Source organism: Pavona decussata, unplaced genomic scaffold (assembly GCF_977016875.1).
Source record: "Pavona decussata unplaced genomic scaffold, jaPavDecu1.1 SCAFFOLD_61, whole genome shotgun sequence".
In the NCBI taxonomy this organism is placed as follows: Eukaryota; Metazoa; Cnidaria; class Anthozoa; order Scleractinia; family Agariciidae; genus Pavona; species Pavona decussata.
The window spans coordinates 2,665,746-2,681,387 of record NW_028145482.1 but is presented as its reverse complement, the minus strand read 5'-3'; the positions used below and the strand labels follow the sequence as shown (position 1 = coordinate 2,681,387).

General features: G+C 38.4%; 1 protein-coding gene and 1 non-coding gene across 2 annotated transcripts in view; one reads left to right on the top strand and one right to left on the bottom strand.

Annotated features, from left to right (window-relative positions):
- The window catches only part of LOC146479079 (uncharacterized), a 61,266-nt gene that overhangs the window by 10,313 nt on the left and 35,311 nt on the right, over window positions 1–15,642 (bottom strand). Inside the window, exons 24-30 of the mRNA XM_085111351.1 lie at window positions 15,507–15,551; window positions 14,561–14,695; window positions 13,924–14,046; window positions 6,631–6,733; window positions 1,908–2,008; window positions 1,227–1,324; window positions 769–877 (exon numbers count right to left, since the gene is read on the bottom strand). Coding sequence (XP_084967477.1) covers window positions 769–877; window positions 1,227–1,324; window positions 1,908–2,008; window positions 6,631–6,733; window positions 13,924–14,046; window positions 14,561–14,695; window positions 15,507–15,551 — 714 coding nt within the window. The remainder of the gene's footprint in view (window positions 1–768; window positions 878–1,226; window positions 1,325–1,907; window positions 2,009–6,630; window positions 6,734–13,923; window positions 14,047–14,560; window positions 14,696–15,506; window positions 15,552–15,642) is intronic.
- On the top strand, window positions 10,089–10,165 carry Trnad-guc (transfer RNA aspartic acid (anticodon GUC)). Its single transcript is given in 2 exon segments — window positions 10,089–10,125; window positions 10,129–10,165. It is a non-coding gene; the product is annotated as a tRNA-Asp (tRNA).

The window sequence follows — 15,642 nt, the reverse complement described above, 5'->3', positions numbered from 1 at the left end:
CAATCTGAAAGACTGCGTAAGCCGGTCATGCGCAGAAGAACTCTGGAGTCGAGAATGGTTGATGAAATAAACGGCCTGCGCATGTCCTTTGGATTCCTGTTTTAACACAGCGAAAATTGGAAAATTTTGTCAAAATCGGCTTCCACCAGTTCAGACCAAATGTTTCAGATGTTCTTGTGGTGGGGAAAAGTTCCAGGTATAAGGAGGCGGGACAAGCAAATGACAACATTTCCCACTTGTGCGCACGGTACAAGATTCAAATCGATACAAATGGAAACCGACCACCGTAAAAGAAAAACTCTGTTGTTTGGCGAAGGTGGACATAGAGGATTACTCGGGACAATTTCCTTTCAGCATAATTAATCTACCCTGACACAATGAATCTAGCCTCCCACGCAGTCGTTTTAGGGGACTTGTACTGTGGGGAGGAGGTAATACGAGTTCCCTAAAAACGACTGTGTGGGAGGCTACAATGAATCAAGTGTATAGTTAAATCTGCTAGATTATTCCGATTTTTGTCTTATTATTAACAAATAAGTAATAAATAATTATGCAGGCAAATCACTGTCGCGAAATTTCTGTATTTAGGTTTGTTTAAGAGGCAAAAAGACTTAAAGCTGCGCCAGCAATATTTCACCGATGTTTTTACATCAAATCGTTTGTCAGTGCTTTGCTTCTCATTTTTCGCTAGCTTGTCCATCCGTAGTCATTTGGACAGTGTAGTCGGCTTGTCAGAGTACAAAAACGCGATGAAAAAGAGAAATTTACCTGTAGAACAGCGATCGATCCATCTGCTAACGCTGCAAACACTTTTCCCTCCGGTAAATGAGCGATGTCAATAATGGAATCGTTTAGTTGTATACACCACACTTCAGCGCTGTTGAATGCATAACAACGAGATAATATGACAAAAAGCACGTACAATCAAGACAAAAAATGCAAAAAATCACAGGGCGGGTCACACAGGGCCAAAATTGCCCTCAACATTACATTGCACTTTCATCATTACACTTCGGAAATGATGCTGCAATGATGATACGGTTTACATATTGCGCACAATATTGCACCTCGTGTCTGGGCTCAGAATTCTTTACGTTTGAAGCCTTGCTTAAACCAGCAAAGCAAGGCATACAGGGCGGGATACTGCTCATGTCCTTATAATAGAATTCAAAGCCAAACTTTTTAAATAACAACTACAACAACAACAACAATAACAAACAGTTCACCTGAGCTGTAGATTGAACGCGTGCATGTACCACGACACTGTCCCCACTAAGATGGTGCCATCATCCAACATGTCGGTGCATAGAACACGTGACTTGAGCTGTGGATAAAGAGTCATTATGCACTCAGCTGATTTAGTGGGACAATCTTATCAGGGGGACTGTTGCATGAACTGATTTTCATTTAATGCCTGGCTACTCATTAAAATCAAGGGAGCTATGTACGAATTTAGTCAGAGAATAGTGTCTCGGTTGAAGTTGTACTCTAACTAGGCCTCGAATGGCGTTTGCTGTGACAGCAAGTAGAATAAGTTGCGAGAGCGTTTTGCCACTTATTCAGTAAGTTTAGGGAAATACTTAACCTTCTTACGACCGAGAAACCTGTTGCTACGTATTCTAGATTGAACTGAACTTTTGCGAAGTTAAAAAAATTAGGCACCCGGAGAAAAAACCCTCGGAGCAAGTACAAGAACCAGTCACAAAATCAACCGACTTAGAGCGCCAAGATAGGGATTCAAGTCTGGGCACATATTGATGTAAGGTGTGTGCTATTATCCCTGCCCTATCACTCCTTCCTTGCTCCCATTATTGTGTCACTTTATTGTGATGCGAGCACGGACTCGTTGTGCGTACTTGTCAGCGGTATACCCTACGAAGTTGAAGCAATTTGATTGGCTGACTTACATCCACGTCAAGTTGTTTCATTTCCTTGTTGTTGATGTCCAGCAGATAAACTTTAGCTGTGTATCTACTCCCGCAGAACAAACACACAGGGCTTGACAAGTCTGCAAGAAATGTGAAGAGATTTAAGCTGCGATTTCAGCGATTTGCGCTTTTCCTATGACAATTAAACCAAAACTGAATTGTAAATAACCTATCAAAACGAAGCATTACAGCATTATCAGGTACCGAGCGCGGAAAACGCGGGATCTCGTCCCAGTCTCCTTGCAGCTCAGTGGTTGGAGAATCCGACCAGTGTACGGAAGGTCCTGTTCAACTCCTGGACGCGATTAAACCGCAGTCAAACGTAAAAAAATAGGAAAAGTCCGTGAAAAATCAGGTTTCACTTTTTAAAGCTGAAAGCATCAACGCATCAATAAACTTAAAGAACGGCCATGAAAACGTCGCTTGAAAACATAATTTCACGTCATTTAAGCTACTTCGAAATTATAAAACCTCGTCCAACTGGTACAATACGGTCGAACTATCCAGGAACTAACTTGGTAGGTACGGCGTTCAACAAAGAGAATGGAAAATTCACCGTGATTTTCCAATCATTCTTACATCACTTCGTCGCTCTTACGCTCTTACGTCTTGCTATTGTTCTTATTTTTTTTTTACGTACGATAAAGCCAGATAAGTTTAAGCCCGTATGCACGTGAAATATGCACAACAATGGAATAGTTGCTGATGCGGTGCCGGAACAGAGCAGCGTTCAGGGCTGTCGCTTGTTGTCCGTAGTAAGCTAGCAAACCAAATAGCGCTTCCCTAGTAGAACAAAACGATCGACTTAGAGTAACTGAGTTTACAGAACAGAAACCCTTGTCTTCGCCAATTTATGCGGCTAACAAGTTCCCTCTAGTACTGGATAATTTTTAGTGAACTTACGCAACAGGACGGCTGAGGGAAGGGGACGGTAAAATATCATTGTGTGACCAACATGTAACCTTAGCAACTTCACATTTTTAAGCGATTGTCGACTAAAACTGGTGTTCTCTGTTCATGAATACTTGGCCGTCACGTTGGTCACATAAGGACAATTTGCGGTCTCACCACATCAGCCGTCCTGTTGCATAAACTCAACAGGACAAGACTGTACTATAAATATGAAATAGGCGCTTTCCGTTTTCATAATACAATGGGGGAACCTAGGCAACGACGACGGCAAAGGCAGCAATAAGGGAATAATCGCTTTCTACTCGTGAAATACCAGCGTTTCTGCCAAGATCAATTCACCATTTATTGCAGCTTCAGCTTACTTCACTGTTAGATCGTTAATGTATGTATATATCTAAGAGTGAGTAAAATCGCACATTTTAAATGACCTCGAATACGGACGATGACGAGAGTGTTTGAAGAACTGAATGATAATCAGATAATCCAAGAAACAAACACGCAACAAAAGGAAACGCTTAGAGACGCTATCCACGGATTCATAAGTCAGAATCTGATTCCAGGATTCGAGCTTTGAGACCACAAGGATAAGAGAACATTAACATTGTCACTTGTTCAAATATTACCACTGCGACAAGCTTACACAAGTCGAGTAGTTAACAGTTTCTGATAGGCGTGGAAACGTCTAATCACTGTGATGTTAATTACGATTTGTCCGCGATTGGAGCTTTGAGACCACAAGGATAAGAGAACATTACCATTGTCACTTGTTCAAATATTACCACTGCGATGAACATTTACACAAGTCGAGTAGTTACCAGTTTCTGATAGGCATGGAAACGTCTAATCACTATGATTTTAATTATGATTTGTCCGCGATTCGAGCTTTGAGTCCACAGGGATAAGAGAACATTACTATTGTCACTCGTACAAATGCAAACGCTGTGATGGACATTTACACAAGTCGAGTAGTTACCAGTTGCTGATAGGCATGGAAACGTCTTATCACCATGATGTTAATTATTATTTTTCGAGGATTCGAGCTTTGAGTCCACAAGGACAAGAGAACCTAGTATTGTCACTGCACAAGTCGAGTCGTTAAGAGTTTCTGATAGGCGTGGAAACGTCCAGTCACCATGACGTTAATTATGATTTTTTGTGTTTTAAATAAAGGCATCCGGCTTTTATTGACAATAAAAAGTATTTGTCATACCACAGAGAGACAGGGGAAGCCCTGGTTACAGAAAATAATTACATACAGCTAGAACGAGACAAGAGAAAGTCAATCCACGAAGCTTAGCCGTCTCAGCAAAAAACTGGAACAGCGCAGTGACACCGGGTAAGCTTTAAACATAGAGGTGGGATGATTTAGCGAGCCGTAATTTATATTTTTAATTAGTTTTAGATGAACTACGAAATCACTTTTTTTTTCATGGAACCTGATATTCCCGAGACTCGTGGTCCGTCATTTCAGTAACAAACTCAGTGCGCTTTCAATTTGCCACAACTGGCCTGACAGAGCAGCCAGTCTGTAAATCAAATCCGTCATTTTGAAGGGGTGTTGCTGCAAAATCTTGAAAAATAATCACTATGAAAACTGTACACGCTATTTGAAAAACTTCGAAGGACTAGGACAAAGCGTATCCTTCAAATTGGTGCATTCCGTTTACGAACCAAAGGATTTGTTCGGCCTGTTCTGGCAAATGGAAAGCACCCTCAGTTTCGTGATTCGCGAACCCAGTTTTGTTTAAATTTAATTCGTCAAACATAAAAAAGTTTTTTTTTTCGAGAAATGTGAACCTCTTTCTACGACCCTCATCAGCAGCAAGTCTAAACGAAGCTCTGCATGGAAGCTTCATTTGAACAGGCTTCACTGTTAGTCAATACAGGGGAAATTTGAACCATACTACAGGAAATAAGTGTTTTAATTGTTAGTAAAAGAAATTTGAATGACTGCCAGTTAACATTGCAAACTTATTATGGCCGATTGTGTTCACTGACAAATTAAAAATGACCAAAATATTAGCTGACGACCGAGAACTCAGTGAAAATGATTCTTGGTCTGAGCTCACAGAATTTTGACGCTTAATTTCCGAGTGCGTCACTTTATCACGGTTTAGCAGCTTACTATCTAGCATTTATTTGCAATCTTTGCTTGTTTCCGGAGTAATAAGTGTGTTATTAGAGACATTCAGAATCGTGTTTACGGCAAACAGGCAAACATGAGATTCGCGTTTATGTTTTCTTAAAAAAAAAAAAAATATATGAGCACATAAATGAGAATAGTGCAAAATAATTCTCGCCTTTGCTATTCAATTCTAACGAGAAACTGACTGAAACAGCGAGCGGCAAACGTAGGATGAAAATGTTGACGGGGTCATTCTGCCGTTTGCCGGAAACGTAGTTCTTAAGGGCGATTTAGACGGTACGATTTTGCCTACGATTTGTCGCATGCGACACACTTGTAAACGCCATGCCTACAACGCGAATCGCGTCGTGTAAATCAACCTACAACATCCTTACGACAGACGCACACAACACGAAATATGTCGTAGGATTTTAAAGGGCGATTTAGACGATACGATTTTGCCTACGATTTGTCGCATGCGACACGCTTACGCCATGCCTACAACACGAAACGCGTCGTGTAAATCAACCTACAACATCCTTACGACAGACGCACACAACACGAAAAATCGTAGGTAAAGGCAATGTTGAGTGGCAAGAGTTGTGTACGATTTTTACATGACGCAAGCAGCGCGCGCTCTAGAAATCGCATGCGACAGTCGTAAGAGAAAATCGTACCGTCTAAATCGCCCTTTAATCTCTCTATTTTCTCAAGGCCATCGTAGAGCTGTCAATAACAGTCGTTACTGACTTGAAAGGGCCCATATCAGCTACCAGCTGGTCATACATTATAAAGAGCTTAAAGTGACGCTTTCGCCAATGTAAGCCTAAAAATAATAGTAACGCACAATAAAACTATTTACAAGTAGCTACGGATAGCCATGAAGGATTAAAAAGGATTGAAACTTGAAAAAAAGAAAAAGAAAAAGTGACCAACGTTTTCAAGTCCTGTCGTTGCGTCATGCAAAAATGGCTTAAAATTTATTAAGGCTTGTTCTTTCTTCAAACGTTGACCAGATATCTTTCTCTGATGTTAAATTAAAGTTTTGTTCTCGGCAAAGGAATGGAATAATTTAGGGAAAACACCATCGAAATCCCTTTGGCACAGTTATTTTACTCGTGACTTCTGCGACTGTATGTACAACAAGATGTATGATCAAGTAGAATGGAAACTATTATCAAGTGACCATCTAGATAACTTGAAGGTAATGAGAAGTTTTTTCTTGTGACGTTGTTTCTTAATACTTTACAACAAGACATGGAAAACATTCCACAACCGTGTTCGTTGTACTGCACAAGTTAATTTAACTTTTGAGTCGGGGGAAGAAATTCTCAAGCGTAACTATTCAAAGAAGAGCTACTCTCACTAAGTGCTTTCCTGTAGAACTGTTTGTCATGCTGCGCAAGTGCTGTGGTAGACTCTAACTTCTAACCTTGGTCATGAGATACCGATCTAAATATTAAGTCTGTGTCCATTCAAATGATAGCTGTAGCGTGTTGCGTAGTTTTTTTCCATTTATCTTAAGAGATAAAGGATTACCATACACACACAGTCCTGACCTATTTTTTGTGTAATAGACTAAAAGGACGGTGTAAGCTTGAGTAAGCGTTTTCCCTCCAAATTATTCGTTGGCAATAGCGCGTTACTGAAGAAATTCGCTCTTACCTCGACTGGTTGCCAGCGCGCATTCCAGAATTTCGTGTTGATCCGGTTTGTCCAGTTTTTCCTGATTGGGAATCTCCACTGTAAAGGAACTGACACGTGACCGCTACAGTTGAAACAAACCAAGAGTAGTTATTACTCTACGTGGTTAGTAGAACAACTGTCCAAATTCAGCTAGATCTGGTAAAGGATGGTTTTCACTCGCCACACAGATGCAAGGACACTGAGCCACGAAGGAACAACGGAACTGTCAAAATCTGGTCTAAAAGCATACTATATCGTACGTATTGTTTCAGTTGTTTGTTTTTATTCAGACCTAACCACCGATGCGAATCTCGGCCTCCCCCCCCCCCCCCCCCCCTTAATTCCGTTTCAGCTCTGTAGCTGAAACATGATATTTTACGGGAGATAATGATAAATATTGATAAAATGTCTAAAACACAATCTCACACTGTTAAAAAATCATACTCTTGAGGGCGACACAAATATACTGGTTAGTTTATTAGGGAAATTTAAAGCTGGCGTTTCGAGCGCTAGCCCTGGTGGCTCGTCAAAATACAGCACAACACGTAAAAATATCGGCAATACACACACCAAAACATCTGATGATATAAGTATCGAGCGACGGATAACATTGATGAAAACTAATTAGTCAGAGAGAGACGTGGATGTTTAATAACAGGGAAAATTGAAACGCAAACCAAATCAATTCATCCCGTTAATTGGTTTTCGGGTCTTTAAATAAAATTTCTCTCTCGGTCGAAAATCATAACATCGAAAGACATCATCTGGACCAGTCAAATCAAATTTTCATTTTGGGACGTTTGATTTCCTCAGATTCGTCCATTCCTTTTTTTTTAGGTTTTAAATGTAATTAGAAGAAAGAAATGCATTTCAGATCTGGTCTAATTAATCCATCTTCAGATACTTAAACTTTTCAAATTTGCCAGTTGAGTTCAGTAGTTTTTAATGCTTTGCAGTGGTGATCTGGTTTTTTTTCCTCTCTGTATACCAAATATCATAACCCTGTTAAAACAGTCTGGGCCTTTCAATAATCATTGTTCAATTGAATTTTGGTCTTATGAGATTTTAACTAGAACAAATACTACCGCTCTTTCTACGAAGCAGTCAAAAGGAATTAGGATCAGAATTCTGATAATTAATGAAATATTGCTTCATAAAAGACAATAGGCGACATAGAGGTACATGATAAATACATTTGCGCTGTAGAAACGCTTTTACCTAGAATCAAACAACTTTGATCAATCGTTTCGCTTACTTGCACGCAATGAAGGAGAAAAAAGGCGATCAAAGGAAACAAAACAAAAGGCTTAAAAACGTTATTTATTTTACATTAAACATGACTTTCAAAAACTCATAAACACCCCGCTCTTGTGTTGACACACTGCAATATTAATCATTTTTCGGCTCGATAATAGTCTTGCAAAATTGATGTCAAATCATAAATACTTTTAAGCCCAAGACCGAAACAAAATAATTAACGATTAGAAGGATTATCAGTGCTTTCTACGCACGAGCAAATGGTTAAATGGGGATATCGTCGATTTGACCATGGTTTATTAAAAATTAACGAGGAAGACACTTTCCACGTCAAAACGCTCGAAAATCGCGCACTTGTGTCTTTCATCTTACGCTAAAAAACGTCACACAGACGCAGCTTTTCTTGTCAAATTGGAGACGGTTTCCACGCAATAAAATACCGGCTAACGACAAGATATTTAACAACTGATATCTGAGGGACATTCTGTGCACGATAGTTGCTCATCACCCGGCCGCTGAGATTGTCTAACAACCTGCATTAAAATCTGGTAGAAAAGACGAACATACAATGATGAACGTTATGTGACAGACTGGGCTAGAACCAGTGACAATATGTTGAAACACTTTCGCCTTCATCGCGTCTCCCTCCCTTTCCCACTATTCTATGTTGTTTTCGGAAACTTGAACGCGCTGTAAAAGATGTTGTGTTCCTCGCACTATGCAACATTGCACACAGGGGAAAGGGAGCGGGTGGTCGAACGACTTACGACACTCGTTGTAGTTCCACGAGCAAGTTTACCTTGACAATTTTTTTCTTTGGCAATCGTGTTTGAAGGGTGAGCAATTGTCTGTGAACTTGTTCAAAACCTGAAACGCCATTCTTAGCAAAGACACCTGACGTCAAGGCAAAACTGAGCTAACAAACTTTAACTCCTAATATCAAAGAACAAATTCTCCTATATTGTCCCCCTACTTTTCTTATAAAACTTACTGGGAAGAAGTTAATATCAAGAAAATCCATCTTTGGTGATCATATCCTTAATTCTCATGACCTTAGGGGTTGAATAAGAATTGGCGTTCAGTTACAAGAAGAAATTTGAAACACGTTTTAGCAAATTTGACTTTTAGTGCAACAACTTGTTACGTTTGCTTATCGTAAACTCTGGAAAACTTTGGGACGAACTGCCACTCGAGCTGCGAGGCTCAACTTCTGTTGACATCGAAGATTAAAACATTTTTATGTAAAGCCCTATTCTAAATGTTCATACGTCACTCATCTACATGGGAAACCGTTTTGCACTTTTTATAATTTTAGTTTATTGCTATAGTTTTTTAGCTTTTATCTTTAAACTCTAATTGTGATCACGTGGACCGCATTTGAATATTGATATGGAAAATGCGCTATACAAATTATTAATATTCTTATTTACTAAACGGTATTGACAAGCCAAGAGCTTTTCAGAGAGGATTCTATTTAATTGCATTGCGCATCGCTTCTGCGCATAATCTTTGGCGTCATTAGCGTGCGCTCACATCGAAAACATGGTAGGTTAAAGCTCAGTCAATTAACGGATATTTTCTCCCAAACAAGTAAGGTGACCTATCTTATTTATCACTTAACTTTAACTTAGCAATCATACTCTTTGCCCATTTCTCGTGAGCGTGAAATCTTGGCCTCGAGAATACGCACGTAAGAAACATTTTGGTCAACACTGCTTTGTGGTTAAATTGTTTCTTATGCTTGATTCATTACATGTATAACGTTGTTTATATGTCATTCCTGTTCCCACCAGAAATGGAGAGAACTGAACAAATAGAGTTATATTTCAAAATCTATATTGCAAGCAGTTATGGAGCGACTTGATTGAATCGTGTCTCTTTCGCAAAAACGGTGACCGATTGTTTTTGTTGTTGTTGCATATTTCGTAATCAGTGAAGGTTTAAAAAATATTGCACGTCGCCTTTTAAGTTGAAGACTAAAAATGTAGTATTTCTATTTTTCTTCCATACTGTGTTAAACCAGAAAAATAAGCAATTTTTGAAAGGAAATTCTGTACTCTGATAATGAAACTGATTATGAAAAAATGAAACATATATTTGTATATGTTTCATATATTTACAATCATGTATTCATCGTTTACGGGTATATTACATACTCACAATATGACCAGCTCCCAGTTGGCTTGATAGCTCAGTTGGTAGAGCACTGCACTGTCCGGCATCGCAGAGGTCATGGATTCGAATCCCGTTCAAGCCTGAATTTCTTTCAGGCTTCCTTTCCGCAACTGCTAAAGTTTGCAAATAACTACGAGGGCTTCTTGTTCGATTTGATTTGATGTTGTAACGTACAATTGAGATTCTAAGGGTAACAGGATGTTATATCAATCGTTTTTATTCCAAAGTCCTGAATTATTTGTCAGTAAAGTGCTGTATTCGATACCTTTATTCAACGGCTACCTCTATTAAGCGGCCGCGGCCACCTTTTTGCTGTTGCAAGTTAAGTATTTATTGTTTCTTTTTTTACCTCTATTCCGGCAAATTATCTTTCCAAGCGAAATGGTGACAGATAATATGAAGGTGATAACTGATAGCAACAAGTACAATCTCCACTATAATGACAAGCCACAAGGCGCAATACTCGTGCAAGTCCAGCGCGATATAAACATGATAATAGATAGATAGAACACCCACTGTTTTGCTACACCCAAAGACTGTGCAGGAAAAAAACTTATTACTACTGTATTGCAAGTCTATAGAAATCCTTGCTCCTCAAGTTTTGATTTTAGCCATTGAAAAGAGAACTCGTCTCTGTACATACTCAACACTAAAAAATACTGTACTTATCGACTACATTCTCTCTACAACAACAACAACAACAACTTTATTAAATATTCATATCTTTTACAGGAATACACACAGCCCGCATATAGCAGAGCTTATCGAAGCGGGCTGTGTGAGTTAATAATTATTACAAACAGAAAATTACAAACATGCTGGCAAACGGAAAACTTAACTTTACGTAATAACGCAGATTTAGATATAGCCTCCTACGCAGACGTCCTTAGGGGTTCGTCACTCGACGAACCCCTAAGGACGTCTGCGTAGGGGGCTAATTTAGATAAGGCTATACATCAAAATTAAAGTAAATTATATGTAATTTTTTATTATCATTAATATTACAATAGAAAAGAGATGAAAAGGGAAAAGGAGAATCAGATTATACTGGCAAAGAGAATATCATGGATGATCAGTTTTAGTTTTTCATTTGGTCAATTATCGTTTCCACTTCAATATAGGAGTCTACAGTTTCAAGTGTATCAAATAACTTTCCTTTTAGGGATTCTTTAAAATATTTTTTTGTACTTTTTTTAGAGTTGCAGGTATCCCGTTCCAAATCTTGACCCTAACACGCGAGAATGCATTTCGTGTGGCATTAATGCGAGATTCCTTTGTATAAAAATGATCAGAGGTAGAGGAACGCGTTTTATAGGAATGGACACTAGAAATTCGAGAAAACAGATTCAAAATATCTCTTGGGGCAGTGTTTTCGTTTACATCAAACATTAGGTTGCAAACGGATTCATTTATACTGTGTCAGAGCTAGAACTTTGCACGGACTTGAAATGCCCAAATACAGGGCACTTAATGTTTTGTTTCAACGATTTTTGCATTTATCTTCACATATGTTCACTTTTCAACAAGCGTTCTGCTATGTAGAAGCAATAAAATTACGTTTACTGCCATTTCTGCCCTAGTTTTATTTTTTCAAAGTCTCCAGGGTGGCCGCTTAATAGAGGTCCGACTGTATTTGATAACTAGTTTACAGAAATTGAAATGAAGACGGTAATGTACCACTCGCTTTAAGTATTTTGATCTTTTGCGCGTACTCGATTTTTAGCGGTTTTTATGCCTTTTGATCGACGTATTGAGATTGATTCATTTACTGATATTTAATTTACTTCAAAAGTTGCGAAGGTGATTTGTATTTTGAATTTTTTAGAACGCTTATTAGATTAACTATTATTCCAGTTTATCCAACTAAACTAATTAACTCAATGTTTTGAATATGAAAAATTGTAAAGGCTAACATTTTCGACTATTCAGTCATCTTCAGGGGGATATTAAAAATAAACGCCCAACACTAAAACAACGCTCCGTTATGCCACACGAGAACAGTTCTCCGATGAAACCGTGTACCTGAATGTTCAATGGAGGCTCTTTTTGGCTAATGTTTAAGCTCAATGTTTTGAGTTTAAAACTTCGCTCGTGATGTTAAAGTAACCATCTGGTTGTCTCTTTTAGTCCATACCTTAGAGTGTTTAGTTTTAGTAAACCATTTAAGAATTATTCTTTTGTCTGATTTTATTGATAAAGTTGATAAGATAATTTGGTCCCGTAAAGAAATTTGAGTGCTAAACTGACGACAGGCTAACGCTTGAAACGTCAGGACTCGAATCTCTTTACGGTGTCGAAAGTACCTTATCAATTCTGCATGTTGATAAAATCAAACTTTCATTTCAAATCCCCACTAACGCAGCAAAACGGTTTCTTTAGAAAATAACCCTCTCATAGAATTATTCTGGCCGAGTTGCAAACTAGAAGTGTAAATTACCTGGTTCCATCTTACAATGGATATTGGGACAGTTTTAATTAAGTTAAGGTAAATCTTCGCTCGTTGATATGAGTTGCTTTTGTGTTTTGTTAATCAAGTCGTTTTGAAACCGATCACGACTGTAAAAGTACAGCCGCGCGCTTTGTCCAGTAAGGACAGTGATTGGTATAAAGTATTTTCATTTAATTTATTTATTTTTTGTCGAGATAAAGCTGCTTTTAGTTTCTTTTAGCCGCCTTAATCCCTCAAAAGAAGCCGTCGTAGCTTTGTATTCGCTGATAAGGCACACAGAATTACGGTAACCAATCACAGTACGACATATAGAAATATAATGGAGAGATTTTAGAATTACGTTTACGGTAAACGGAAAAGGGTAGAAATGACCACGTGACCATGTTTATCTTACATTTGCCGCTCTGAGGTCGTGAGAATTAAGGATATGATCACCAAAGATGAATTTTCGTGATATTTTAATAAATCCTCCCCAGTACATTTAAAAGAATAGTATCTGATGGGGACAAGATAGGAAAATTTGTTCTTTGATATTAGGACTTAAAGTTTGTTAGCTCAGTTTTGCCTTGACAGTTGTCTTTGCTAAAAATGGCGTTTCAGGTTTTGAACAAGTTCGCAGACAATTGCTCACCCTTCAAACACGATTGTTAAAGAAAAAAATTGTCAAGGTAAACTTGCTCGCGTGAAACTACAAGGAGTGTCGTAAATCGTTCGACAACCCGCCCCCTTTCCCCTGTGTGCAATGTTGCATAGTGCAAGGAACACGACATCTTTTGCAGCGCGTTTAGGTTTCCAAAACAACATTGAATGATGGGAAAGGGAGGGAGACACGATGAAGGCGAAAGTGGGTAGTTTTGCGTTAGCATCGAAGGCAAGAATTGTTCTACACTATCTCATCTAGATCCAATCTCACCTTTCAGTTTCTAAATCTCTCTATTGACGCAGATACAACAAAGCAACGATAACAAAGATCTTTTCCCAATATGCTGATTCACATTACACGTAGGGACAAAACGACATCACAACATGGATGTAAGGAAATAAGGAAGGGTTCGTTATCCCTAATGTTTTTGTTTTTGCCGTTTTTCTTCGTTTTTTAAAAGCTATTGAATTGAGTTTTTGTTTTAATATTGTTGCTATGTAATGCCTTTTTTGTAATTTTACATAGGTTTTGGTTGTAATGCGCTTTTGATTATATTTATATAGAATTAGCGCATTATAAATGTTTTAACATTAAAATTATTTTCTGGTATGCCACGTGTTTTGGTACTGTTCACGATGGAGACAAAAGTATGGACATAAGGTTTTTCTTTTTGCATTTTGCTATTATGTCGCTGGTGTGATTCACGTTTATGTCGCTATGTTGCAAGTATGATTAAATGAAATCGTACCGTTAGTTCATCCCTTGTAAGCGACTTTTCTCCTTGTCCTGCTTTAACAATGGCCAAATACTTGGCTTGCTTCTCATCCAACACTGCTGTTCTCGGGAAAACTTTCAACTCATCATAAGATGACTGGTAAAATTAAAAGAGACTTAGATTAAACACTGAACAAGATAGTGATGTCGCTTTGTTGTTCTACACGCTTTAGTTCATCGTGTGTAATCCGTTTAATTTTTTGGCAAGTTGATTTAGGGACAGATCGGGAGGAAAGATTCGCCAATTAAGTGTTAGCATCATGGTTGTAGGTAAATTTGGTGACAACGAACTACATCCCTAAAAAGCAAAAAACAACAACAAAACAAACAAAAATGAAAACAAAAGAACACAAAACATAAAAAACCAACAAGAAACAGTGCAACAAAAGATAAACTCCACTACATTTTGTAGCCAGAACTGAAAATGGTTTTGGCTTTTCTTTTCTGTTACACTGTCCACTTGACTAAAAACAAAAACAATTGTATGACACCAAATCCGGTGAACGGTTCGTCTCAGCAATCAGAATTATAAAACGGCGAACTACTCAGTAGAAACTCGTCATAAACAGTCTTGACTTTATTACTGATGATCACTAAGGATTTAAGCTAACCTTAAAAAGATGGTCTTTGTCGTATGTCACCCTGGCGGCTCGTTTCATGTACTGCATGATCTCTAGTGGACAAGATAACTGTAGCAAAGCGGACTGCTGAACCTTCAATAAACCCACTGCGAGACGAAATAACGCCTGTTTAAAAACAAGAGAGCCGTGAGAAGGACGATTTGTTGTGTTTAAGGAAAAATGGCTCTTTCCTTGTGCACCGGACTCAAGTGTTAACACATCTTTTTTTCCAACGTTTTGGCGTAGTATTTATTTGTATTTGTTTACGTTATTTGTGTCTGGCCAAGGGAGAGGGATACAATTATTAGAAAAATAAAGCTTAAAGTTCAAGGCAAACAGCAAACGACAGAGTTATGATTTTCCTAAGTTTGCCATTCACCATTTTTTGCTTGAGTTGTTTCGTGTTAGCAATAAACACGATTCTGCACTATTCTCGATCATGTATTAACCAATTCGTCAGGGCAAACCTTTGCTTTGGCTTTGGTTATGCATTACTATGCTCTGTGATTGGTTAACAAAACTCGCGCCACTTTCTCAACCAATGAGAAGCAAAAGTAACACCAATCGTGTTTTGGCCGCACGCGTTTTCCCGCGCTTGGCGCCAGTTACATGTCTTTGCTTTGAATTCCGATTGGTTCATTGCGTTGTTTCATCTGTTGCGATTGACCAGGGTAATTACTTTGGTTTTGGTTTTACGACACTCAATTGGAAACCGCTCTATGACATTTACCGTAGACTCGATGATGTACTATAACTTGAGATACAATTTAGAGCACACCACTGCGCGAAAATGCAAGGGAATAAACATATGAATAACATTTCCACAAAAGTTACATTTTTGAAGTAAGCTCCCCCAGAAAAGATACAATAGTTGAATCGTTTTGTCCTGAGTGGAAATAACACCAGTTTAAAACATAAACAAATGGACGAAACTTACCTCTCTACCCTCAAACACAAAACAATCCCAAATTCGAACGGCAGTCTGCAGAATTAAGAGGAACGTTCATCAATAAAAATAGACAAGTCGATGAAAAAAAAAAGTAATAAGGGAAATTAAAGGTGATGATAAAACG